At 45.3% G+C, this 25,865-nt stretch overlaps 1 protein-coding gene across 9 annotated transcripts in view; it reads left to right on the forward strand.

Annotated features, from left to right (window-relative positions):
• The window catches only part of LOC138401190 (guanine nucleotide-binding protein G(s) subunit alpha isoforms short), a 50,596-nt gene extending 26,276 nt beyond the window's left edge, over positions 1–24,320 (forward strand). For 3 of the 9 annotated variants that reach the window (XM_069496526.1, XM_069496527.1, XM_069496529.1), the window contains 12 exons: positions 11,366–11,438; positions 13,697–13,741; positions 17,960–18,014; positions 18,102–18,221; positions 18,853–18,950; positions 22,197–22,251; positions 22,383–22,456; positions 22,676–22,734; positions 22,842–22,962; positions 23,070–23,200; positions 23,446–23,513; positions 23,786–24,320. In XM_069496526.1, coding sequence (XP_069352627.1) covers positions 11,366–11,438; positions 13,697–13,741; positions 17,960–18,014; positions 18,102–18,221; positions 18,853–18,950; positions 22,197–22,251; positions 22,383–22,456; positions 22,676–22,734; positions 22,842–22,962; positions 23,070–23,200; positions 23,446–23,513; positions 23,786–23,932 — 1,046 coding nt within the window. In that variant the 3' untranslated portion in view covers positions 23,933–24,320. Of the gene's footprint in view, positions 1–5,106; positions 5,141–7,352; positions 7,604–11,365; positions 11,439–12,990; positions 12,994–13,696; positions 13,742–14,229; positions 14,233–17,959; positions 18,015–18,101; positions 18,222–18,852; positions 18,951–22,196; positions 22,252–22,382; positions 22,457–22,675; positions 22,735–22,841; positions 22,963–23,069; positions 23,201–23,445; positions 23,514–23,785 lie in introns of those variants that run through there. The other 6 variants (XM_069496531.1, XM_069496534.1, XM_069496533.1 and 3 more) reach the window with 6 other exon arrangements.
• Positions 24,321–25,865: the final 1,545 nt, after the last annotated feature.

Raw genomic sequence — 25,865 nt, forward strand, 5'->3', positions numbered from 1 at the left:
ATCACATATATTTTCTTGGTAGGTAGATAAAGTAAAAAACTGAAGATGGAACACTTCTATTTAGCAGTTGTTTCATTTGTGTATATCCACATAGCAAACTCTAATTGTATGGGGCTAAACTTGAAGAATTGAATACAATGAAAAATAGCCTAAAATCTTTAAAATCAGAGAGGTTCTTCTTTTACCTAAGGAGGCATTATTAGAACTTCAGACCGCTCGATGGGTTGCAGCATCGCATCTCCAGGCGCACCAACCCGTTTCCATTTTGTTCTGGTATTTGTTGAGTAAGATGCTGGGTCAAAATGTCATTTAAAGAAGGTACCTTGTAAATAAGAACAAAAATGAACTGGCCTATGCCTATTTTTAACTAGTCTTACTGCACTGTTGCCCATCCTGGATGAGTTTCCATCTTCAAGGCCAAGCTAAAAGTTCTAAGCAACAGGTTTTCCCATTACCTTAGTCCTCGTGAAATTTTTTCCCCCAAGGGAAGTGAAGGATATTTTAGTTTAGGAAAATTAACTTTCCTGCTGTAGAGTGGTAAATGCTTAAATATTTTTTTTTTTACTCAATTAAGATCTCCACTAAGTGGGCCAATGGTCTGTTGTTGATGTTGACATACTCCTAAGAGAATGGGGCTTGCTCAGTCTCCTTCCTGGATTTTACTTTTAGTTTAGCAATTCATTGTTTATGCTGCTGTGTTTGGCGGGTGGGCCTCCCTTTTGGTTATGCTGGTGGGTTTGTCTTTCCCTCCTTGATTGTCTATCTAGAATCTTCAACCAAAATTAATATGTATATCACATGATTTAGGTTTAAGTATTAAAAGGAACAAGGTAATGCACATAGTCTCTTTTTGTTAGCTCCCCCCAACCCCCTTTAAGGTAGATGGTGGCTTTGTTAAAAGTCCATACCCACTCACACTGGGGCTCATGGAGATGTTATGAGAAGGGCACCAATGGCCTTGGGAACTATACCTCCATGGGGACCAGGACGTTCCTCTCATAGATGATACCTGCCCATCAGAGTCAAGGTAGAAGAAGACAGGCTGTGGGAAATCCCAATTGCCTTCATGTTGTGCGCCATAGTTTTGAGTAGATGGTTGACCAGTATCTCAAAGCCATTGGCTCAAGAAATTGGGTCCAAACACATTGGCCAATGCACCTCCACATTCTGCTTGAATTGGAGTATGTTCAGAATTAAAAACAAATTATTTCAAAATTAGTTGATGGATATTAAATAGGGACATTTCATATGGCCAGGTAGTGAATTCTTCAGTAGTTGACTTTAAGACTTCTGAAGTGAAGTTTTACATCATGTTTAGTTTTGAATACAAGTTTAGGGTTACTTTGTGATTGAAGTTACTAACTAGTAATATGACAAGAAAAAAAATGCCCTGGATAATCACTACATTATATTTTTAAGAACATTTATCATCCTAAGTAATAAAACTTTCTTACAGGCATTAAGTGGGACTAGGAAATGCTTGTTACAATTCCTACTTTCATCGTCTACATGGCATAGGCTTCAACATTCATTTGCAATAACAGTTTCAGTCATTGTTGTTAATGAAAGTACAGAATGTGCTCTGAAGACAAAAAGTAGGAAGTGCTAAATACTATTATTAAAACCTTACAGCCAAAGTTTCTGTTTCAGTGGAAACCTATTTATTGTTTCCAAGGCTATTAAAATAATATTATAATTATATTTTCTCTGGACTCTTGGAAAATAACTTAAAATGACCCCAACTAATGAAAGGCCAAGGAGAACACTCTTGTCCAAAAACTGAATTACATCATTAAGTATAACAGTGTATTTAAGAGTCTAAGCTGTAGCAAGTCTATTGCTTGCAAAAGCAGACAAGGCATTCTTACTCAGAAGGAGGCAGAAGAGCCAAGGAGCACAGACTGCATCCACAAATATGAAGCTTACAAGACCACAAAATTCAAACTTCGACATGTGAATTCATCCATTGTTGTAAAATATGGAATGCTAGAAAGCAATGTTGCTAGGCCATCTCTCTGTGTAGCGTGTAACACCACCTGTTTAACCAAGTTGTATTGTTAAGTGACCTAGGTTTTAGGTTAGGGATGTATTATTATCTCAACTGTCTGGCTTTGGCATGAAGCAAGTCACCTGAGCCAGGGATCTGTGCACTCTCTGGGCGTTTTATACCCAGGACATTCTAGCCCTTTGTCCCTCTCTAGAGCTTGGAGTTTCCATAACTTCCATCTCTTCCTGAGCCAAATGAGAAGCCCCTTCCATTGGAAAATGCTAGTCTGGACTGTTCTAAGAATTATGCTAATGAATTACTCCTGTCTCAAAGCAATAACTTAAAACAGTATTGATCTATTAAAATAAATTATTAATTAATCTGAAAAGGTCACACAGGGTAACCTCCAAATCCGAAAGACTTTTTAAACAATTACAGCTTTTAGGGCCTGGGAAAGTAAAATGCTAGGCCAAAAACTGTAGATGGTGTCAGCTCACCATACCCATTAAGTAAAATCTCTTCTTTTACTTTGTGTCCAGTGAAAACAGAAAACCCAACAGACCACAAACCAGCTTGTGTTTCAGAGCTCTTGATGTCATTTGCTTACCTGTAAACCTTTGGTTCCACCTGCTGCCATTTATTTACAAAGTAAATGCTTTATTTGTCCATCAGTAGTTAGTCATAATAAAATATAGGTGAAACCTACACTTAGAAAAATTTTTTTTCAAGGATGCACTGATAGATTAGGAGTTGAAAGGAGTAAGCCTGACCTTGCGTTACATATTTCTAAAACGGTAATCCCAATTGTGCCCTGCCTAGAACACATGGTTAGTATGTGACACAGGGAAGTTTCACTCCTTTTAAAGTTCAGGTGTGCTATTTATCTAAAAGGGGAAGGTGGTAACCCAACTCAGAGATTTCCAAATAAGGAGACTGTCCATTTTATTCATTTGTAACTATGTAGCTATTGGCATAAGTATCAAGGTTGTATTGGTTACTATTTACCTTGTACCTCTTAAATACAATGTATTTGTGCTTCGCCACATTGGAAGCAGGAAGTCTTTGCTGTTGAACAAGTGGAGCATAACAAAAATTTCTGGCCTGTTTCTCCCTCTTAGAAGTCTTTACCAAGTTTTAAAAATGACAATTGATGAATCAAATTCGACCCATAAGTTTTTATTTAACATATGAAGCTTATGAAACCTGGGCCCTGTCTTCAAGTAGTTCTAGTCTAGCTGGTGAATGATAGTGAGCCGTCTCTTCAAACAGCCTTGAAATACTGGTTGTAAGGCCTTACTGCTGAATTTTCATATGAGCACGTTCGGGTGTATCAGTTAAATATTTTTATTTCATTTTGATTAGGTGAAAAGTATCAACCTAGGTGCTTTTATGAAAAGAAAGTGTATTTTTGTGTGGAAAAGAGATCATGATCCAGAGTGTGACAAAGACCTGGCTTGTGTTGAGCAGAGTATAGCAACTTTTGAGCAGTTTGGGAAATTCGGGGGTCTGCAGGTGATTCGGGTCTAGTGTCAATGTTTTGCTTCCTGTTCTTAATTCCAAGTGTTCTTTGGTGATGTTGGATAATCCTCTGTTGCCCTTTCGCTTCATAAAAAAGAGGCCTTGTAGAATGGGGGTAGAGGTATACCTGAAGGGGCCAAGGAAAATAATATATGGCATCTTCATCTGTTACACCTGTTCTTACTTGAAGCTGAGCAGACGGGGAAAGGGAGGATTTCAATGGTCCTGTTGAGCGGGTAACAGTGTCTTTTTATTTTCAAAGCTACCTTAAAACTATACCCAACAATTTACTTAAGGCCTCTGGAAATATCCGTCAACTCATACCCCTCGGGACTGTTAGATATTCATAGGTAGACTTCTTTTCTCAAACGTCCCAAGTTAGAAGTCAAAGAGAATTAAAGTTGGAAGACAGTTCGGGATTACTTTGCGGATCTGGGTTTACTGGGGTCTGTGTGCCATCCAAGGTCAGCACCACGTCTTTGCCTGATTACCTGGCTATCCTGTTCGCATGGGCACATGGTGGGCCACACCAACCCGCATGGACCAAACATTTATTGAATGAATGAATGAATGAATGAATTGTACCCAAGCAGATACACTCCGGGCAGCAAGGGACCCAACCAAGATCCCAGGAAAAGTGGGCTGGAGTCAAGTGGTTGAAAGTTTCGTGTCTCTGCCCTTAACCCTGTTCTCTACTACATCCTAGTGTAGGGATGAGAGAGGGGGCGGGACACTTTAGACTTTTGAAACAATCCTGAAACAAGTTCATGTTCAGTAAACTACTTTTCCCTCTGTTTCAGAGTCCCCGCGGCGCCCAGGCCGGGCCACCACCTCTCCCACCTGGGAGGACGTCCGGTGCACAGACTCCAGAACTCTCGCCTCTGTTCCTTGACTCTCCTGTCGCCGGCGCGCTGCCTGCCACCCGATTCTTCTATCAATACTAGTTTTGCGCGCCCATCGTACTTTTCTCATCAGAAGATCTGAAACTCTGTCCGGGAGTCGCAATTAATTAGAATTAAGCTTGCCGACACCTACCTCCGCGGGCACGCGCCGCCGGGAGGGAGGGGTGGGTGGCCGTCCCGCGTGCACTAACCGGGAAACCGGAGGTAAGGAGGCGCGCAGCAGGGGTAAGCGCCGCCCAGGGCTACACCACTCACCGAAAATTGGGAGGCAGGTCTGGGAGGCGGGGTCGAGAGCCCACCGTCTTGGGCGCGCTCGTGCCCCCCACCACGGCGCCCCTTGCGCCCCCTGACCACACCCGCACTGTCCCCGCACCGGCCCACACCCCTAGGGTGCGCGGCGGCCCATTTGGACGCGTCCTCGATGGGCCGATTTTTTGCGCTTCCCCTTCGGTTTATAGGGGCCGCTGCTGTGGGTCGGTCCTCTGAAGAGGCTGGGGCGTCATCGGGCCGGTTAGAAGCTCTGTTCCCCGGCAGGGACACTCAGTCGCGTCGGCACCGCGGAGCGGGCTGCGTCAGGTGGCTGGCCCGGCTCGGCGCTCCTTCGTTCTCTGGCTCTCTGGCTCGGGGCTGCGGCACCGCGGCTGGAGAGAACTCTTGTCCCGGCGTGGGGCAGCGGCGGGCGGCCGGCAGGCAGGCAGGCACTGCCTTGCGTGTGAGTGCACCTCACTCACATGTAAGTCGAGGGGCGCCAGGGCTTCCCGCGGAAGCGCAAGTCGCCCAGCGCGGGCAAGAGCCACCGGGACCGGGACAGGGCAGCGGCGCCCTGCGCTGCTGTCCTGCCCTGTGCCTCCCGGGCACCCTCCAATTCTCTCTCTTTTCTCTTTTCTCTTTTCCATTGTCGTGCCCAACAGCCTAACCAAGGAGCGCCTGAGGGTAACAGCAAACTCGTGCCATTGCGCCTTTTCACTTTTCTTTTTTGAGTTGTTTGACATTTCTTGGTGTTTTTGGTTTCTTGTTGTTGTTGGGTGCTTTTGGTGTGTTCTCACCCCTTTTTCGTTTGCTCATCCTTTTTGGCGCTAACTCTTAGGCAGCCAGCCCAGCAGCCCAAGCCGGGGCAGCCTCGCTCCACGGCCCCGGGGCAGCGCAGCAGGACTTAAAGCCGCGACCCCCCGACACGGGGCGCACAGGGGCTGGACAGCCCAAGCCCGGGGACAAGCAGGGTACCCAAGCCAGGCGGGAGCCGGGCTCCCCGAGGTGGTGGAGCCACCATGCTGAAGATGGCCAAGAAGCTCAAAGCCCGGGTGGCGGACAGTGAGAGGAAGACAGCCGCGGCGGCTGCCGATATAGCTGCCGAAGCTGCCGTGGCGGCTGCGGCGTTGGCAGAGCCGAGAGAGCCGCTCGCCGCAAAGCCCCCGACGCCACCCAAGAGCTCGGGGCGGCACGGGATCTCCGAGAAGGAGCGCAAGAAGCTAGAGAAGAAACTGCTGGAGCAGAGGAAAAAGGAGGCGAAGAAGCTAGAGAAGGAGAGGAAGAAGCTGGAGAAGATGCTGAAGAAGATGAAGTTGTCGGACGCCCCGGAGAAGGCCCGACGCCCCGAGGCAGCCGCCGCCACCTTTGCCGCCACCTTCGACGACGAGGGCGCCGCGCAGGGCGCCGCCGGGTTCGGCGAGGGCGCCGCCGGCGGGGGCACGAGTAGGGCCTGGGCCCAGTGGGAAACGGACGAGGATGACGAGGAGGACGACGACTACTATGCGTTGCCTCGTGTGGGGGGCATCGTGTGGCGGCCCAGGTCAATCAAGGCCGGAATACTGAGAGCCCAGCTGCCCCTCGTGGTGTTCCTGTTCTTCTCCGTGCACAGCCCCTCGTGGGTGCTCAACTTACTGCTGCAGAGGCCCGCGGAGCCGGGCCGTGGCTGTGGCTTCTTGTTCGGGACGACCTGCTGCTTCCAAACCTTCCTGGGCTGCGCCTTTTTCACCTTTTGGAGCACCCGCGCCAGGCGCAGGGGCATTGGCCAGGGTCGCTCTGGGGCCAGGGGCGCCTTTGGCTCGGGCCATGGAGCCCGGCGCCATGGGCGCCAGGAGCGGTACATGTAGACAGACCCCCTCCCCACCCCCCCACCCCCCCACCAGACACCACCATCGCTGTGTAATGTGGAGTTTTATTAGTATTTGTGTGTGTTTGTGGACACGTTTTCCTTTTCGGTTGCTCTGTACTTTGGTTCGTGCTCGCCTCGCTTTTTCCACACTCTGCTCTCTGGCTCGCTCTGTCTCTCTCTTCTTTTCAAAAATTTTCCTAAGTCCTGGCGCACACTCCCTCCCTCCCCTTCCGCCCACCCCGGTCCCTTGGCGGCGCCCGCGGGAGGAGGGGGGAGCGAGGCTTAGGGGGCCGCTGGGTTACGCGGCCCGGGGGGTGGAGCGTTGGCGTCGTGCGAGGGGTCGTCACTGGGGCGGAGACGCCCCCTTTCCCCTTTCGGCCCGGCCCGACTTGGGCCTGAGCCCGGGGGGTGGGGGGGGCGTCTCCCAACCCGTCCCGTCCCAGGCCGGGAGCGGGCGGAGGGACCCCCCTTCCCGGGCACCCGGGGGGGACACCTCCCTCCGCCGGCTCCCGCCCTCCCCGCCGCCGCCGCGACTGCGGCGGCTGCTCCTCATCCCCTCCTCCTCCTCCTCCTTCCACCCCCCTCGCCGCCGCCGCCTCCTCCTCCCCCCGCCTCCCCCCGCCCGCCGCGGCGCTTTTTGGGTCGGGGCGGCGACGGGGGCCCGGGCCGAGGCAATAAGAGCGGCAGCGGCTGCAGCGGCGGCAGCAGCTCCCGCAGCTCCTGCTCTGGTCCGCCTCGGCCCGGCGGCCATCAGTCCCCTCGGCTTCGGCTCGAGGGGCGGGGAGCTGCGCGCGCCCCTCGGTCCGACCGCCACCACCCTCCCCTTCGCGCCCGTCCCCGCGGCCCGCGGCCCCCAGTCCGCCCCGCGCCCGGCCCGCCCGCCCGGCGCTGCCCCGGCCCTCCCGGCCCGCTTGAGGCCGCCCGCGCCCGCCGCAGCCGCCCGGCCGCGCCCCGCCGCCGCCATGGGCTGTCTCGGAAACAGTAAGACCGAGGACCAGCGCAACGAGGAGAAGGCGCAGCGCGAGGCCAACAAAAAGATCGAGAAACAGCTGCAGAAGGACAAGCAGGTCTACCGGGCCACGCACCGCCTGCTGCTGCTGGGTAAGGGCGGGGCGGGGGGCGCCGGCCCGGGCCGGGCTGGGCCCGGAGGGGCGCCCTGCAGGCCGCGCGCGCCGAGCCCACCCCCCGCCTCGGGCGCGCGCTCCCGAGCCCGCTGCCGGCTCGCGGGCTCTGTCTCTGGGGGGCGAGGCCGGAAGGGGGACCCCAGGGCGCAAATTTGGCCGGGTGGGGGCTCCAAATGGGGCGGAGGGCCGTGGCGACGCGGGCGTGGGTCCCCCTCCCCGGCCCGCCCGCTCCTGTGTGTGTCTCTCTCTTTTTCGCTCTCCTTTCGCTCTTTCTCTCTCTCTCTCTTTCCTCGAGGCCTACACGACGCCAGGGGTTTGTGTGCGTGTTGGGGAGGGGGAGGGGAGGCCCACGGGGCTCCGGAGACTGCGACAAAAAGAGGGTTTCGGGGACAGGAAATGGGGTGGCGGGCAGAGGGAGGGGGACCCGCCTCCTTGGGGTGTGTGATTTATTGGGAGAGGGAAAGGGGGAAGAAAGGGGGGCGAAAAGAGGAGGGGGTGACGCTGGGGGCGCCGTGGCGGCGGAGGGGCCTCGCCAAAGGGAGGCTTTGGCTAGGGAAGTGGCCGAGGAGAGTGGGGGGGCGGGTGACATCAGCCCCTCGGAAAGGCTTGGAGCCATAAAGGTGGTGCAGTGGGGGGGAGGGGGCGCGAGCGAGTCGTGGCGCCTGAGTGGGGGGGAGGGCGGCAGCCTCTGGGCGCGACTTGGTGCGTTTCGGGCAGGACAGACTGTGTGCGCGGAGCCGACGTGTCCCGGGCCAGGCCGGGCCGTGGAAGAAAGAGGAGAATCGAATAAAATACAGACCCCCCCCAACACAAAAATGCATACAGTTAGTACCAAAAGTGCCCAGTGAAGCCAAATGACACGTCATTTTACAGTGTGACCTTTTTTTCCCCTTCCAGACTTGCAGGCTTTTGAAAAGCAAAGAAGAGAATTAATTGTAGCAGCTGCCCCCCAGCAGCGGCCCCCCACCTCATTTTAATAAACCATTAAAAAACACACATTTTCCTTCTGGTTGGCCACATTGTGAGTGCTTTATGAAAAACGAAAAAACAAAGATATTCACAAATCATATAAAACTGGAAAATGACATTTGTCTGTAAATGGCTTCTTGGTTTGGAAATGGCGTGGTTTTTTGTTTGTTTGTTTGTTTGGTGCTTTTCAAGGTGGGCGCGGGGGGTGGGGGGGGGTGAGAGCGCTCTAAGGAGAAGACTTTTATTCCAGGTGGAGGAGATGAAAAGATATTAATTAGTTGTTTGTCAAGTGACATTTGGTTGTTTGGTTTTTGGTTTTTCTTCTTTTTTGATTGCGATTTTTCCTCTTTGACCAAAAAAAAGTTAAAGGAAATGGCTTTCCTCCTTTTTTCTTTAAGGTGCTGCTTTGGGAAAAAATAAAAGCAGCATAAAAAATTGTTGAAATGGCCAAAAAAATTACACACAAGCATTAATTAGCATGGAAGTTTTCCACTTCCTTGGTAATTTGGCTATCTGAATAAATTTGTCAGTTTGCTAGGTTAAGACCTAGTTCATGGTCACATTTCAACAAAACAGCTTGATTATAAGGAATAAAATGTAAAAGGCTGTTTTTTTTCTTTGGTGGTGTTTGGTTTGCTCTTTTTGGATGGGTCACATCTTTGTTCTCCTGGGTCCAGATTTATAAAAGCAGAAAATAATTAAGTGAAAATAAGTGTCTTTGGTGTTTATGCATTTGCAAATTCAGTTATTAAATGGTACAAATATTGAAGTCTCGTCTAAAACTTTTAAAGGCAGAATTATGTGAATATTAATATGCATGGGACTTGATTTCAAAGTATAAATCTGGAAAAGTCTAGAATATTTCCCTTGAATGCTATCTTGCTATCTGAATACTAATTTAAGTGTGATGCTAATGGTACCTTAAATTTCTAACACCTTTTGTGCAATAATTACAAAGTGTCCACTTAATTTGAGACTGTTACTCTGAAAACACCTGGCATCACTGTGGGATAATCTTTTTAAGTGTCCTAGTCTATATGGCTGCATTTTTATCATGATTTATTGATAGCCTCTGGCAGAAAAATCTGTAGCCCAAGCCAGTGACACAACATTTTGCTTTTTTAAAATGGTGATTCTCACCAAATAATGCCTCCCCCCCAAAAGAGGAAACATAATAACGCCCTAAATCCTCTTTTTACTCCATCTTAATTTAATGGCATAAAAATTAAGTGAATTAGAGAACCCTAAAAAATCATACAATAATTTTTCAGCCACATTTCATAAATGTGGAAACTGAGGCACAGATCTGTTTGTGCCTGTAAAAGATAGTGTTGCGGATTTTAACACTTCCAACATTAAAATATTGGAGATCCTGATTAATATTATTCTCTTCATGGAATCTCTTAATAGTTCCTTTTATATTTTAATTTAGGCTCATTAAGATAGAGTGTTTGCTTTGAAATCAATGTTTCTGTGGAAACTAATTTTAACTTTTACAGATATTGATTACAGCCTTGAGAAAAGGCAAGCAAGGGAGGAATGCTTTGCTATCTGGTCATTAAAACAAAACAATTAATACAATTAAAAGTAAAAAGAAAAAAAGGGGGTAAAAACCAAACAGATTTGTGTGGGAGGAGGGCAAAAAACTGTTCACACAAGGATTATTTGTTGGAGAGAGTGCATTGCAAAAACCAAAATGCAAAATAGCAGCAATCCTCCCTCTAGCTTGATGGAAATGTTTGTTTTTCCCATAAATATGTACATATATATATTTTTTTAACAAATGAAAGGTGATTTAAAATGGAGGCATGTGTTCCTTCATACTTTTCTAGTTTGGAGGACTTGGGATCTTTCAAATTCAGTGGATCCCAGGAATATTTTTCCTTATGATTTAAGTCTTGTCCTTTTGTTACTCCTTATACTGTTGTTGCAGGTTACTAATATTAATGCTAATACAGTCTCAAGCACTGTATTAGATATTAAAATGTGGTTTTTCAGAAGATGACAGATAATTGATAGTCGTCCATTTTCCTCTGCAACATGGCTGTTGTATCCAGAGGGAATTTAACTTTAGAAAGATACAGTTTGCGAGGAGAGGGGGGTGGACAAGTAGATAAAATATAATATTGTGGTTTATGGGGTGGATTTTTAAGTAGCCCAAGGGGTGGGAAACCTGCACAGAAACTGCAGTTTGAAAATGTTTAGGAGGGAAGTGCTGCATCAATACGTGATGTGGAGGAGCCTGCGGTGTCTGGGCGCTGTTTGTGAGTCTTGGGTATTTTAACCATGAAACACCTGACAACGAGCAGTTATGTGGCTGCATACACTCATGTGTACATGTTACCAGTGATTGCTCGTTTATCAAGAATTCAGTTTCACAGTTTTAACTTCAATTTTCTTGTTTCCCCCTCAGATGACAAAATTGCGTCATTCCTTCTCTTTGCCCCTTTGCTTTGCCCCACCCCACAGTTTTTTAAACACTCAAAAGGGGGAGAGAAAAAAAAAAAACCACTTAAAAACAGCAAAACCTTTAACTCTTGCTTGTTAATCTGATGGTGAAATACCGCAGGTGGACACCAAGTTGGATATTTATTTAATTTTCTGTGCGTAGAAATGTCAAGGAAAATTGCAAGTCTGTTGTGTTGTGTTTGTTTTTTGCGTGTTGCTTCTATGGAAAAAACAAAACAAAACAAAAAAACAGCAGTCCTTTCCCTGCCCAAAGTGTGTAAAAAGCCTGCTTCATAACCTGAGACTTACTTTCATTTTCTAGGTGCTGGAGAATCTGGTAAAAGCACCATTGTGAAGCAAATGAGGATCCTGCATGTTAATGGGTTTAATGGAGAGTAAGTGTCAAATCTGCGGAAAGGGCACGGACTAAGGGCCGCAAACTTTATACTAACCTTTAGGGAGTGTAGGTAGGTTTTGAGGGCTGGGCAGCCAATTTTCACTTAATTTCTTACTAATTTACATATTAGAAAACTCTGGTAAGACGACATTGGGGCTCCCCCCCCCCCCCGCCACAATCTTAGGCGCAACAAATAATAACAATATTAATAAAGCACCAGTGTTTGTGTAAAACATCTCCCTATCCCAGGAAAACAGTGCCTGGTTGCAGAGGACACTTAAGAGTACTTGGCCCTGTGACAGCCTCACTGAGGCTAGGTCCTCTGTCGCAGCCTCCCAGATTTTGGTGCAGTGAGTCTTCAACATGGCTGTCAGGGCCGTGGCCACCCCCTTGCCTGGCCCATGCTGACCACTGCAGAGTCCCCCCCGCCCCCCCCCAGCAGATTTCAATGTAATGGACCAATGCAGGATGTTTGAAACTATTAGGGAAACATTGTTTCAATGATATTCTCACATTAAATAAAGTTGGAAGTAGCAGCCCTTGTTTACAATTCTTTTTTTTTGCCCCCTTTTGAATCTGATTATGGGCAAATTGTTTCCATTTTTTAAAAAAATCAATATCCCTGTCTAAAGAAATGAAAAGGAAACATGTAAATGATGGGAAAACTGGAGATTAGGTACTTCCGGCCATATCCAGGGGCAGTTTTGCCTTTGAAAAGTCCTTCCAAGCATCGGACAACGTGGCAATCCTGCAGTGAGAGAAAAAAGATTTAAAAAAGAGAAATGACAGCTTATGTTAGGGGTGTGAGAGATGGGGTCCTGCTTGCCATGAAGAATGCAAAGGGAGCATTCAGTCAATCAGGGAATTCACTTTTGTCCCCAGGCTCAAGATGGGGCCCATTGTAACAAAATGTGTGAAACAGAAAAAAACTAAGTTTACTAGCCTGTTTTCACCGGTGTGAAAGTGGTTAATCTCACTAGATTCACAAGCAGCTGGAGGCGCTAGTTTGCAATTACTAGCTGGTTAGCAATCTTACTCCCTTTCTTAAACCTGGATCCAGTTGGAAATTTATCCCTCAGTTGCGCATGGTTTAATTCAATTATAAACCCCAAAACAAACAAAAAGCTGCTTGCTGTCGCTTACTATGCACTAACCACTAGGGAAACAAAGGTAAATTTTATCACCTTTCAGGACATGGAAGGCAGCTCTTTATGGAAAATTCTAGAATTTGTTAGATCAGGTAATCGGGGGTTAGAGAAGGATGACATCACCAGTACAAATGGTCATTTTAGTTTAGGATGCTTTTTATAGTTTAACTGTGAACCCAGAAAGATTGGTTGTTATGCAGAAAAACGGGAGAGTTTACCAATTTTATTTATGGTGACTCTCAGTGAGTTAATCAGTATGCACATAGATGCTGTTAAGTCAGTCACCTTCACTTGTCACAAACCAATTCTGACATTCTTAATTCCTTATATTTAGTGCCAGAGGAGAAAACAAACACCATTCACATAGGTTGAGCTAAGCTAATCAATTACAAAATCATGTAGCAGGTTTAGCTAGTATGACCTTCCACCTTCAAGGAGAAATTCCTACTATTTATGAAGATCGGGTTTGGGGTTTTTTGTTTAGGGGAGTTTTTTGGGTGGTAGTAGGGGGGTGGTTTTCTTTTAATTTTTTTGCTGCATCACAGTCCAGACATAGTTTTAATTGATGACAATTTATAGAGAACCATTATTTATAAATAAAACTATCTTATAATTTCCCCTACTGCAAGAAGGGGGAGGGTCATTAATTTTATACCAGGAAATCATGGGCAAAATCACCTATGCCTTTGCGTGTTCATCTGCAACATTGTGAAGATTCTGACCTGGGAGCCTCATGCGCTGCCATATTCTCAAAAGAATTGTGAGATAAATCACTGCTTTGTCTCCCTAATGCATGTACATTTAGTGAAAGCACAAGAAAATAATTATCTGTCCCTCCTGGATCGGACCAGAGTCTCCAGAGGGCTCTGTGAATACTGCAGCAAAGGTGTGGAACTCTTCCCCTACGGCCTGCAGTCTCCATAGACATTCCAATTTAGCCAGAAAGGCCACCTAAGAATTAACGACCTAAGAATTAACGGGAGAATTGCGCGCGAATTGTTGCATTTGCTTTTGGCTGATTGTTTAGGGATGTAGACAGTCTGTGTGGGGTGTGTATGAAATTGCGGTGCCTTGCAGATTAGGTGAGCTTTCAATCTCTCTTTAAAAGGGGCGGCGAAGAGGACGCACAGGCTGCAAGGAGCAACAGCGAAGGGTAGGCACATTCAAAAAAAGGAAAATTTTTTAAGAAAACAAACATGAAGATCATACTGGGAAACTGAGGACAGAGACCTGGGAAGAAAATGAAATCATTTCGGGGGGGCCATCAGCCATATTGTTATACATTTGCAAATAACGTGTAAACAATCTCTTAACATTTCGGAGCAAGTGAAGTGCAAAACAGTTTTTGGCCATGCTTAAAGTATAATTAGATCCAGCTGGGGGAACATTATAGATTTCGGCTTTAGATGATCAGTTTAGGATTTTGAGAATTGATGTTTTTCCATATGGTTTCTATTTTCCCCCAGTTCTCCATTTGAACCAGCTACTTGTTTTTAAAACTTTCTACTAAATTCCCAGTGGTTGGTCTGATTTTAAAATTTCAGACCTTTTGGAAAAATATATATATATATATTTCCCCTCTATTAAAATACATAATGCCGCACCATCCTTAATTTTGAAAAATGCCTTGGCATCTTGCAGCAGGTCGTTGTTAAAAATTATCTCGAAAAGCCTTTGGCCTTTTAAAAATGATCAAATTTATTTTAATCCAAAGCACTTCACATTAGCTAGTGGATAAGGAAATTCACAACGGCATCCATTTTTTTTTCCATTCATTATCAAATTATTATTTATTTATTTTGCTTCCTGCATCCCACATCCATCACATACAAACATACATGCGCATGCCAGGTAACCATGCTAGCTCTGCTTGCATATTCTGCATGAAGTGATTGGAGCAGCTATTCTTCATGCAGAGCCATTGACTTAGCCTAGGGCCTCTCAGAGAAACAGCTTCTGTGGAGGGGAGGGGAGGGGAGGGGAGGGGAGGGGAGGGGAGGGGAGGAGCAAAGGATATTGGGTCGGGGACAAAGTAACTGACACATGTTTGTTCATCTGTTTCTTTTAGAATATTTTATCCCTAGATGATGGCTACAGTTTCTCCTCTTCCCGCCTTGTCCTATCACAATTTGCATGCTGGAATTGCCCCATCTTAGGAACTCCTAATAAGAATACTATTCTGTTGTCTGGGGGGAGGGGGGATGGGGCCCCTACTACCTGACCTTGAAAGAGATTGAAAAACAACAAAAATGGAATGACATCTTTAATTGGCAAAAATGTAGTAGAACAGTTTTTCAAAAAATGGCTAATTGACAAGCTACTGTACCAAAAGTTGGCATTTGAGAGAGATGACAAGTCCTTCCTTATTCAGCATCCTACTGTGTACTAGATGTTGTGCTAAACCCTTGAACCCTACTAATACCTCGCCTGCACGTCTCTGTGACTCTGTTCTAAAGTAAATATAAGTATTAACATTCCTGATAAATAAAAACTCTCTGCATGTTTCAGCAATCCCTGTATCTTGAGTCTGTCTTCTGTCTTCCTTCTTTTGTCTGTCTTTTCCCACAAAAGCACAAAGATAAGGTATAGACCTGAATGAAACTTAGTACAACGTAGCTTTCCCCTACCACTTAGTTAGCTAAAGGGGGTGGGGGGGCTCTTAAAATTTTAACCCAGCTAATCTGCTTTATACATGGGAGGGGGGAGGGGACCAGCAATATCCTAAAAGTACTTCCAGGCCCCATTTTTTAGTCAATCAGAATTCTAGCAATCGGCATATATTTTGCCTTTGTCAAGTAGTTTAGAGACATCTAAGGAATTTTCTCCGAATTTCACAATCAACGTTAAATTCATTAAGTGATAGTAAAAATGATGATAAACCTGCCAACCCCCAGTATAATATCTCCATCTACATAGTAATTGCTTCAATGGAAGAATTTTATGTTTTAGTATTACACACCCGAATTAGATTTTAGATTTCTATTTTAGCTGTTTTATACTTGATACACTCCCACACCTATTCACATACGTAGATGAATACTGAACACGTTCTCAAAATATCTGTATTTTAAGACTGGAAGTTTTCCAATTATACTACTACTACTACTTAGACCAAAATATCAAACTGAATGAAAGAAACTTGTTTCTGGAAATACTTTTCTCTTGCTGTATGCAGATCTGGGTATTTAGTACCCAAACATATCTAATTTTACTATCGTGGAACCTTAAAACCAAAGGTTAATGGCTTTCATTACCAATGAAATGGAGCCTGTTTTTAATGAATGGGAATGGATTTGTCCTGGGGGGGGGGATTTAGGTAAATTCTGAATCCAAGAGTGAACATTAGGGACAATCAAACACAGGTCCTTTTAATCTCTAACATCTAAATAATTGATCTGAAACTATAATACCAAGGCTGAAAATTCTTAATTTCAGAAATGAGCTTCAATTCTGCATGTACAAAGCAGAATAGTCCCATAGGGTGGTCAGCAGACTCGTCCCCTTGCAAGAATAGATGGTCCTTTAAGAGTCCAGGGGCCCCAGGCAGATTTCAGTTTTGTGCACAAATTCCACACTTGGGGTCTGCAGCTTACCTCTCCCCACCTCTGCCCCTAGGTTCTCTGGACTTGTAGCACTTAAATGGCCCTTGAAAGGATTTCTGGTGACATCTGTCCCCCCCCCCCCAACATCCCCCACCGCCGATGAGCGTTCCTGGTAAACTCTGTGGGCCCCTTACTCCAAGAAGATCAGTGTCACAAAAGGCCTGTTTAAGAGAAAGCCCCGACCCTATGAAAAGGGTGAGAAGAGATCATTCAGAAAATGAGGGCCCACCCCTCGAATACACAAATATTTATTCAGAAAGAATAAAATGCTCAGGAAATATTAGCTATTACAATTCTTTGAAAAAGGAAAAACCAAGTTCTTTGGGGGGCGGGGGGAGGGCCTGTGGACAGGCATGTGCTTGACACCCCTTTCTCTCCCCCCACTGCATCACTAACCATCCTACCAGGCTGCAGTTGGTATTAACCCCCCTCTGCATTTCCTCTGTTTTCTGTTGTGTTCCACTCTAGAGGGATTATTTAATTTCTCCCTCCATTTTATGACATGGCAAATTAACCAAGTGAATGCTTTGAAAATTGGGAATCTCAGAAGATTTTAAAAAACAAACCACAATGAAAAAGATAAACTCTGTCCCTTCTTCCTCCGCCCCGCTACCCTGCACCCCGCCCCAGTTTCTGCCTCTGTGATGCAAGACCTTTCCCCCCTCTCAGCCTCAGTTTCCCCACCAGTGGGGCAGGAGTGCAGCACCTTCCTTCTGCACGAGGATGCTGTCCCATTCGGGCCTGACACGTCGTCGTAGGCATGCTGTGCATGTTGTTTCTATTCCCCCCACTCTAACAAAGAGGGCAGGGTTTGGGCTGTGGGTGTGGCAAGATGTACACTCCAAGCAAAAGGTCCAAGAATCTTCCTCGGCTGTGCCTCTAATGAAGGCTAATTTCTGATAGACATGCAACATTGGATCAGTGTAAGCGGGTGCAAAAATTAACATTCTGTCAGGGGTGCCCAGAGGCCAAAGGGCATGGCCTTTACCCATGGGACCAACGACTCTGAATATAGCTCACTGCATGAAGACCACACAGGCTAGCTATCCTATATATCTAGTTAAACAAAACCCCTAACCTCTATTTAACAGAGAGACCTGACCCCACCCACCATCATAAGCACTTCTGGGGGTGGAATCTTTAATTTCATTCCTGTTCACATTGAGGGACCAATGTCTACTAACGAATGTTGTTCACTGCTGCTAGCTGCAGTGCCCAGAACAGCGTACACATAACGACTATTTAAATAAACAAACAGATAATAGGGCCACAAAGCCTTGAAATCTATAATTAACTATTGTTAACACCACCACCTGCATTCACTGGTTCTCAGTATGCTAATTTAGCAACTGAGTGAATTCCAAGTCAAACCATAGGACTGTTTTTCTCCCCACCCCCAATAGGATGCCAACAAGGGTCAGTGGAAACCTTTTAGGAAGTGTTAGTGTGTAGCGTGTGGGGGCTTCAAACCCATGGGCCCGCATGTGAGATAGTAAATGGACTTTGCAACTTCTGGTACAGTAGCCTCAATTGTGATCACAATGCCAGTCTGCTAATCTGCCCCACTGGGTGTGTCCTTGAGACACATTCAGGAGGTTATGATTTGAAACCACCTTTATTCAGGTACTTCCAATCTCTGCACGGATCTGAACCCACAACTCCTTGAATAACAGAATACTATGCTTTTTAGTTGGAATATCTTGATTAAAGCGACACTCCCAATGGACAGTATGCAATATGATTTTTTTTTCTTTTCAATCCCACTGCAGTGATAAGGCAGTCAAAGTGCAGGACATCAAAAACAACCTGAAGGAGGCCATTGAAGTACGTGCTACCTCCTTGCCCTTTCTGTCCTTTAGCCTCCCTCTCAGACAGTGCTGTCCCCTGACCGCTTTGCTAAATCACTTTCAGACCATTGTGGCCGCCATGAGCAACCTGGTGCCACCTGTGGAGCTGGCCAACCCCGAGAACCAGTTCAGAGTGGACTACATTCTGAGTGTGATGAACAAGCCGGACTTTGACTTTCCTCCTGTAAGCGCACCCCTCACTTGTGGCCCTAGCCCCGCCCACCTGAGCACTGATCACATGGGGACATCAGTGGTAGCCCACACCTCGGCAGGTGTCCAAACCACACTTTGGGCCAAACACATTGATCCCTAGGAAAAAGTTAATCTCGTGCATACCCTTCATGTTTAAAAAAAAAAAAAACAACTAATGATCATTAGGGCTTTGTTCGAGATGGATAACGAAAATTCTATCACCCCTTGCAAATCTTGGCTTACCTATCCTCAAAAATAAACAGCACCCTTTAATTCTATAATTCTTACTTTATTAGATTATAAATTTTTTATGAGGGAAAATGTCCTGAGCTGTGGCAGGCTTAATTATTCCCTCATCCACTTCTTAGGACAAACAAAACTGCATGTTACATGTGGCACACATGTACTAACCGTCGGGTTATTCCACTGAGAGCACCCGAGGGTACCTTGGGACTCTCACTTTAAAGTTTTTTATGAGCATTAATTCATTAAATGGGCTCAAAATTCAGATTCACACCAAGTGTAGGTGACATAGTAAACTATGGTCCTAGAGTTCGAATGACAATGTTCTTGATTTGTCGGAGCTCCGCTCTTTCAACATGTTCTCTCCTGTTCGTCTTCAGGAATTCTACGAGCATGCCAAGGTTCTGTGGCAGGATGAAGGAGTGCGCGCCTGCTACGAGCGCTCCAACGAGTACCAGCTGATCGACTGTGCCCAGTAGTAAGTACCCTCTCAGCACGCAGAGCAGGCAAACACGGAGAAAACAAAAAAACCTGCCACTCTTGCTTTTAAAGTCACTTGCCAGTGATTCCTGTCACAGAAGCCAACCGGCTATCCTGCTTGCAGTTAGAAAGTTCTAGTCTGATTCATTTGTTTTATTAAGAAAAACCCTTAATTGCATTTTTTTTTTAGTGCAGTGACATTATATTATATAAACATTTAATGCCAGTTAGAGCAAAATGATAATTACTTTCAGTAAAGTGATGCTTATACTTAGCTTGATGTAATTAATTGAATTGACCTCCAGACATTTAGGGAAACAGGGCAGCTCTCACACTTGGGATGATGTAAAAGTATTACATTTTACTGCAGTGATTTAGAAACATGACAGACAGGGACGGGGAAGACCAAAACATGCCGCCCCTCCTGGGTGGTTGTTAACTGCTTCGCCACTTCTGCTATCAGGTGGCCATGGTAGCTGCCATAGTCCGATATTATTAGATTAGTGAATCTAGATGGAGTTTTGTGTTGTCTTGACTTTTGAACTCTATTTCATATCATTTATTCCTTCACACCGGGTCTTGATTCAAGGATGGTAAGTGGTCAGTGGATTTTAAATCCTAAACTGAACACCTAAACAACACAGCACAGTGGTGGGGTTATTTTCAAATAAAACAGATGGCCCGAGAGGATGACAGGTTAAGGCAGGCTAGCAAGAGCGACGTGAAAGACATCTTTCTCCAAAGTCCTTTAGACAGATTTTACTGCACACCTCCACTTGATGCCTAAGCTGCTGCACCTGTTGCGTGACACCTGCCCTGCCTTTCCCCGGGGGATCCTCCCTCCACCCACAGCACCCTTCGTAGTCTCTCTTCCAGAGGACGTAATACCACATATCTGGAAAGTTGCCTTTTAAATAGTTTATGACCTCCCTCCACCCGCGCATGATATAGCAGACATATGGTGGTCAGGGTTATAAAAAAATTTAAAGATACTTTTGTTTGCTGCTGCTGCACAAACACACAAAGCAATCTCAGTGAGTGATATTCCGCAGTGGGGGTGTCTTTTTTGACTAGGGGAGGGGTAGGCAGTAGAGGTTTGGTGTTTTAGCTTTTGTTATTATAAGTAGCTGAAACTCAGAACCAATTTTGCTATAGAAAGTACTAACTAATCAGAACCAAGGTATCAGGCTGGCTCACAAACAGCTAAAATTGCATTAGTTAGTAGCCCCAAGCCTGAGGAACTGATTGCGAAAACCAGTTTAAAAAGTAGCAGGGAGGAAGAGGTACTAGCAGTCAGACAACAAACAAAAAGCAAGTTCTTTAAAATACTGTTTTCTACAGATCGCATAAGCTGGGGTCAGGGTGTGCGAAATCCGTCCATTTATCCTTCCTTTGCGCTGCTTTCCCATAGGAAGTTCATTTGATCACTTTCAGTTGTCACATACATAGATATTTCATGGTTTAATATACAAGCAAACTTGTATGTTTTTTCAAGGAACAGAAAAACAGTCCATCTTGGCCAGTCCCTGTGACCCCAACCCCCACTCCTCCTTCAACAAAGTCCCTGATTTTCTGAAAAGTTTGATCTAAAAGCTGGAAGCGCTAATTATAGTAATGCAAAACAAATGGAAATCCTGGAATTGTTTGCGTTTTGTATTTTGGATCCAAGTCAGAAGTTAAGTACAGGTACAAGATTAGGAGGGTTTAACCATCCCAGTTTTAAATGCTGGGGGTGGAATAACAAATTTATTAATTAACAGTAGTTGAGCCAGGTTTTGGGGGGCAAAGGTCATATTATTTAAAAGTTGTTTTTTTTTTTAATTAAGCAACACTCGATTACTCCTGAAACTAAAAGCTAAAAACTGCATCATTTGCACAGATTATGAAAAGTTTTAAGGAAACTCAGAGAAAAAGAGAACAATGTAGCTTAAAACTTTTAAAATGTCTTCCCTTATGGGATGGTTCAAACAGCCCTGCCTTTGCAGTGACCAGTATGTTTCTGGTTGAACTGCCTTTATGTTAAAGTTGAGATACTGGTACCGTGCCCATTTCTTAAGCTGCCTATTTTTATTTGTTGAGCTGGGGTTTGGCTGGCCCCACTCCAGATGTCTCTCTCACAAGATTTGGTGCTGATGAGCTATTTATAGAACTGTGGTTCTGTTGCCATGGCAACATGCTGGAGGCCAGGGTGGCTGGGGAGCTATTTCTGGCCTGGTGCTGTAATGTAAGATTGATTGGGCAAGTTAGTATATCCTCTAAGCCAGACTAACTCTGAACTGGTAAAAAGGAAGGAGAAAAAAAACTTACGGAATTTCTTTAAATAGACTTTTTTCCCTTTGTGATTTTTCATTTTTGATTAGCCCACTTTAAAACAATTCCAAACTCTACCCCCCCCCCAAAAAAATGGCTTTAACATTAATTTTCCATATTAATTACCCCACTCTTCTAAAAGTTAATTTTCCTGTGTGTGTTCTCAAGCAACACAAGCAAGATAACTTTTTTAAACTAAAAGTTTAATATCTGGAGTGCTCTCTTCCATGGACCAAATAGAACGGAAGGGAACTCTGTGTTTGTTTCCTGCTCAGGGTGGTTAGGGCAAGAAGGGCCTCTTTGTGCCGGCCTCTTTTGTTCTCTTTAATCAATGAGATTCTTAAAAAGTAAAAAGGAAAGGATACAGATTCTCAGTAAGTAAAACAATCCCTTTTGCCCCTGAGGGGGAAATCCTTGCTGCCTTCAAGTGTGCCACTGTACATGTATGTTTTTTACAACCCAATGAGGTGGAGTTATACAATTTTCGTATTATGTGCCATTTTAGTCGAGCAATTCAAAATTTTGTCAGCCGTTATCAAACAGCACAGAAGCCGATAGTTCTGCTTTGGGGTCCTCTCTCTGCTGCTTGAGATACACAAAAGTAAACTTTTAAAAAGAAAAACTTGAAGAACAATGCCCCACCACTGTCCTGTGCTATGTGTGTAGTCTGGGTGCCCTGAGAATTCATAAATAGCTGCTAGACACGTTTCTAGTTCCCCAGTTCCTAAATTTATTTAAATGCTGTTCGCCCTAACCCCTCTAAGGCTAAGCTTTGAGTCATAAATGCAATCAATGTGCAAGCAAAAGTGCCATTGACTTAATGCTCTAGAACTGTGGGACAGTCGTTTCCATTTAGCCTGACCTTGTAGAGACACAAATAGTTGGCAAATAGATGTGCGTGCTCTGAACACCTCCATGTGTCTTTCTGCCCCAGCTTCCTGGACAAGATTGATATCATCAAGCAGGATGACTATGTGCCAACTGACCAGGTATGCCAAACTTCTCACAATCAGAGGACTCGGCCCCCTTTCCAAGCTACTCAAGATTTTTGCTCTAGATTGGCAGTTATTTTTATTTCGATTGGTTTGTGTGAGAGCCATTGTCCTGAATTTTGTTTTAGGACCTGCTTCGCTGCCGTGTCCTGACTTCTGGAATCTTTGAGACCAAGTTCCAGGTGGACAAAGTCAACTTCCAGTAAGAGAATAAATAGTTCACTTCTTTATAAAGTGGAGATAGTGGTTTCTTTCTTTCTTTTTTTTTTATTTCAGCATATTGTGGGGATACAAAAGTTTAGGTTATGTATATTACCCTTGCCCCCCACCCACCCCAGGAGATAGTGGTTTCTTGATGTTCCCTCTGGCAGTTAGAGCGATGGCCCCTTTGATATAACCACGTGTCCTTTCTCCCCGCCAGCATGTTTGACGTGGGTGGCCAGCGCGACGAACGCCGCAAGTGGATCCAGTGCTTCAACGGTATGGATGCACTCGGCCTCGCTGCTCTTAAAGCACATTTTGCTTTTGTAATCGTTAAGGATCACGTTAGCTTCTACCACTCATTGCTTTTGCTTTCTTGTGGCTAGATGTGACTGCAATCATCTTCGTGGTGGCCAGCAGCAGCTACAACATGGTCATTCGAGAGGACAACCAGACCAACCGCCTGCAGGAGGCTCTGAACCTCTTCAAGAGCATCTGGAACAACAGGTTTGTGGAGTAAAAACCCACCCTTGCCCTGGTTTGTACTGTTAGAAAAAAAGGGTCTTGGGCCAGCTCTTGGGCGAGCATCTGAAACCCACCTCCCTCCTTGCTAGATGGCTGCGCACCATCTCTGTGATTCTGTTCCTCAACAAGCAAGATCTGCTCGCTGAGAAAGTCCTTGCTGGGAAATCGAAGATTGAGGACTACTTTCCAGAGTTCGCTCGCTACACTACTCCTGAGGATGGTACGTGTGGCTTCCATTTTTTTGGCGGCTGCCCATTTAGGTGGTTCTTTCTCAAAAGGCGGGGCTGAAAACCCCCACCCTCCTCCCACCACCAAACTTATTAAGGATTTTTATAAGGGAAGCAAGAAAAAATTATTTCTACTCAGAGTCCTAAGAAGTGAGGGGGCTACAGTGATATTAAGCACCCTAGATCTGCTCTAACCTTTAATTACCTTAAGTAATGAAATATTTCTATTTTCTTACAGCTACTCCTGAGCCTGGAGAGGACCCACGCGTGACCCGGGCCAAGTACTTCATTCGTGACGAGTTTCTGGTGAGTAGAGCCTGTTCCTTACTTCCCTCTCTCGCTCCCCCCTTTCCCCTATGGATGTAAACATACTTAATGCTAAATTTGGGGATTCGACTATCCAGTTCTTCACCAATATCCAGTGTGAGTTTTAGCTGTGTGTTCCCCTTCGTTGGGTTTTGTCTTAATACAACACTCCTAGCTAGGCAACAGTCATCATCCCTGGGAGATGTCCCCACTGGTGACAGGGTGGTTCCTACGAGGGCATCACTGACCCGTCCTGTGTTGTGTCCCCACAGAGAATCAGCACCGCCAGCGGGGACGGGCGCCACTACTGCTACCCTCACTTTACCTGCGCCGTGGACACCGAAAACATCCGCCGTGTCTTCAACGATTGCCGTGACATCATCCAGCGCATGCACCTTCGTCAGTACGAGCTGCTCTAAAAAGGGAACACCCAAATTTAATTAAAGCCTTAAGCACAATTAATGAAAAGTAAAACGTAATTGTACAAGCAGTTAATCACCCACCATAGGGCATGATTAACAAAGCAACCTTTCCTTTCCCCCAGAGATTCTTCAAAACCCCCAATTTCCTTCAAAACCCCCATTTTCCTTCAAAACCCCCATTTTCCTTCAAAAAAAACCCCCATTTTCCTTCAGCTTGCTTAGATGTTTCCAAATTTAGAAAGCTTAAGGCGGCCTACAGAAAAAGAAAAAAAAGGCCACAACAGTTCCCTCTCACTTTCAGTAAAAGATAAAAATAACAGCAGCAAACAGAAATAAATAAATGAAATAAATGAAATAAATAAATATTGTGTTGTGCAGCATTAAAAAATCAAAATAAAAATTAAAAAAAGTGATGTGACTCTTGTGAATTATTCGCGGCTCAGAGCAAATAAGGTGGGAGGCCCCATGTTGAGGTACAAGCCCCAAGGTGAAAATCTCACCACTACATATTTTCTGGTGACCCAGTCTTTGGGTTTCTTAAAACAATTTGCAGAAAATATGAAAAGTCCACTTATCCTTCTTCTAAACCTGTACCCCGTAGTAAACCATTATGCCCTACCCTAGTTAATTCCACATTTTAATCATTGCTGCCCCATCCAAAGATTCTACCAACTTACACTGTTACCTCATCACGTGGTTTGCCTGTTTACCCAGTCTCCCCCCAAAAGGTGTATTTTTTACAATAAGATAAGGACTAAATTATGTGGGGGGAAAGTGGGGTTACTAAAGAAATGGTGTTGAAACCACTGGTTAGCCATTTGGGACAAATAGAAGCGTTCCACGTCAATCACACACACATGTAAATAAAAGGGGTAGTTTTTAAAAAGTGACTTCAGAATTAAAATCTTGGGTTTATAGACCTCTCTACAGCATGACAATAATACCTAAAGACCATAAGAGGAGAAGTGACTATACAAAAATGAAAATCACATATAAAAAATGAATGGGGGAGAGGTTTGAGTTGGGTAAAATTCTAACAGAGGGTTGACTCATAAGCAAAGAGTCCTTAAGAATCAATAAGCAAAACCATCAGAAAAATGGGCAAAATATATAAACATGCAACTTAAAAAATACAAATAGCTAACAAACATTTGGGAAAATATGGAACATCACTCATAATGAAATACAAATAAACTTTCACGATAATGGGGGGGTGGAAGGTGGGGGGTGGGGGCTGGGGGTGGGGGTAGTGGTTGGTACTCATGGGCCCTGTATCCAACACAATGAGGCCAGACTTGCAGTGGGCCTTGGATGGGGTCCACACAGGCTCCCTGATCTTTGACCTCCAGGTTTATCCTGCCAGCTTGTGTCACCCATGGTGTTGGCTCCCTGAGAGGGTGGAAGGAAGGGACCAATACTGCCCCTAGCATTACCCTCAGCCTCAACTACTGTGCCCTTTAAATTGGCCAAATGGGACATCAAGTTCATTCTGTAATCCAGGCCCCAAATCCATTTCCTGTCCTGTTTTCTAAATCAAATTAATCCCAGCCAAATTAGTCACCCAGCATAGCCCACCAGGGGTGCGCAATAAGCCCCAAGGAGGGCAGAAAAAGCAGCAAAAACCTCCAACTCCATAAACCTTTCCAAGATTTTGTACATAACATTCAGTCCACATAACTGTTTGCTATGCAAATTTTAGTACAAAACCACCCCAAAAACCCCCAAATAAACATATACTCCAAGTAAAAATTAAGGCTTGCTTGCTATGCAAATATAGCCAGAAGACCAGCCCACAAGTTCCCATAATCCTCCAAAGCACCCCAAAAAGCCCACAACTGAAACCTGTACGGGAGGTCACAAGTGCAACCACAAGGCCCCAGTGTACCCCAAGAACACTCATTCCTGTAAAGGCTGTTCTGAGTGGAAAAGG

Source organism: Eulemur rufifrons, chromosome 20 (genome assembly GCF_041146395.1).
Source record: "Eulemur rufifrons isolate Redbay chromosome 20, OSU_ERuf_1, whole genome shotgun sequence".
NCBI classification, from domain to species: domain Eukaryota; kingdom Metazoa; phylum Chordata; class Mammalia; order Primates; family Lemuridae; genus Eulemur; species Eulemur rufifrons.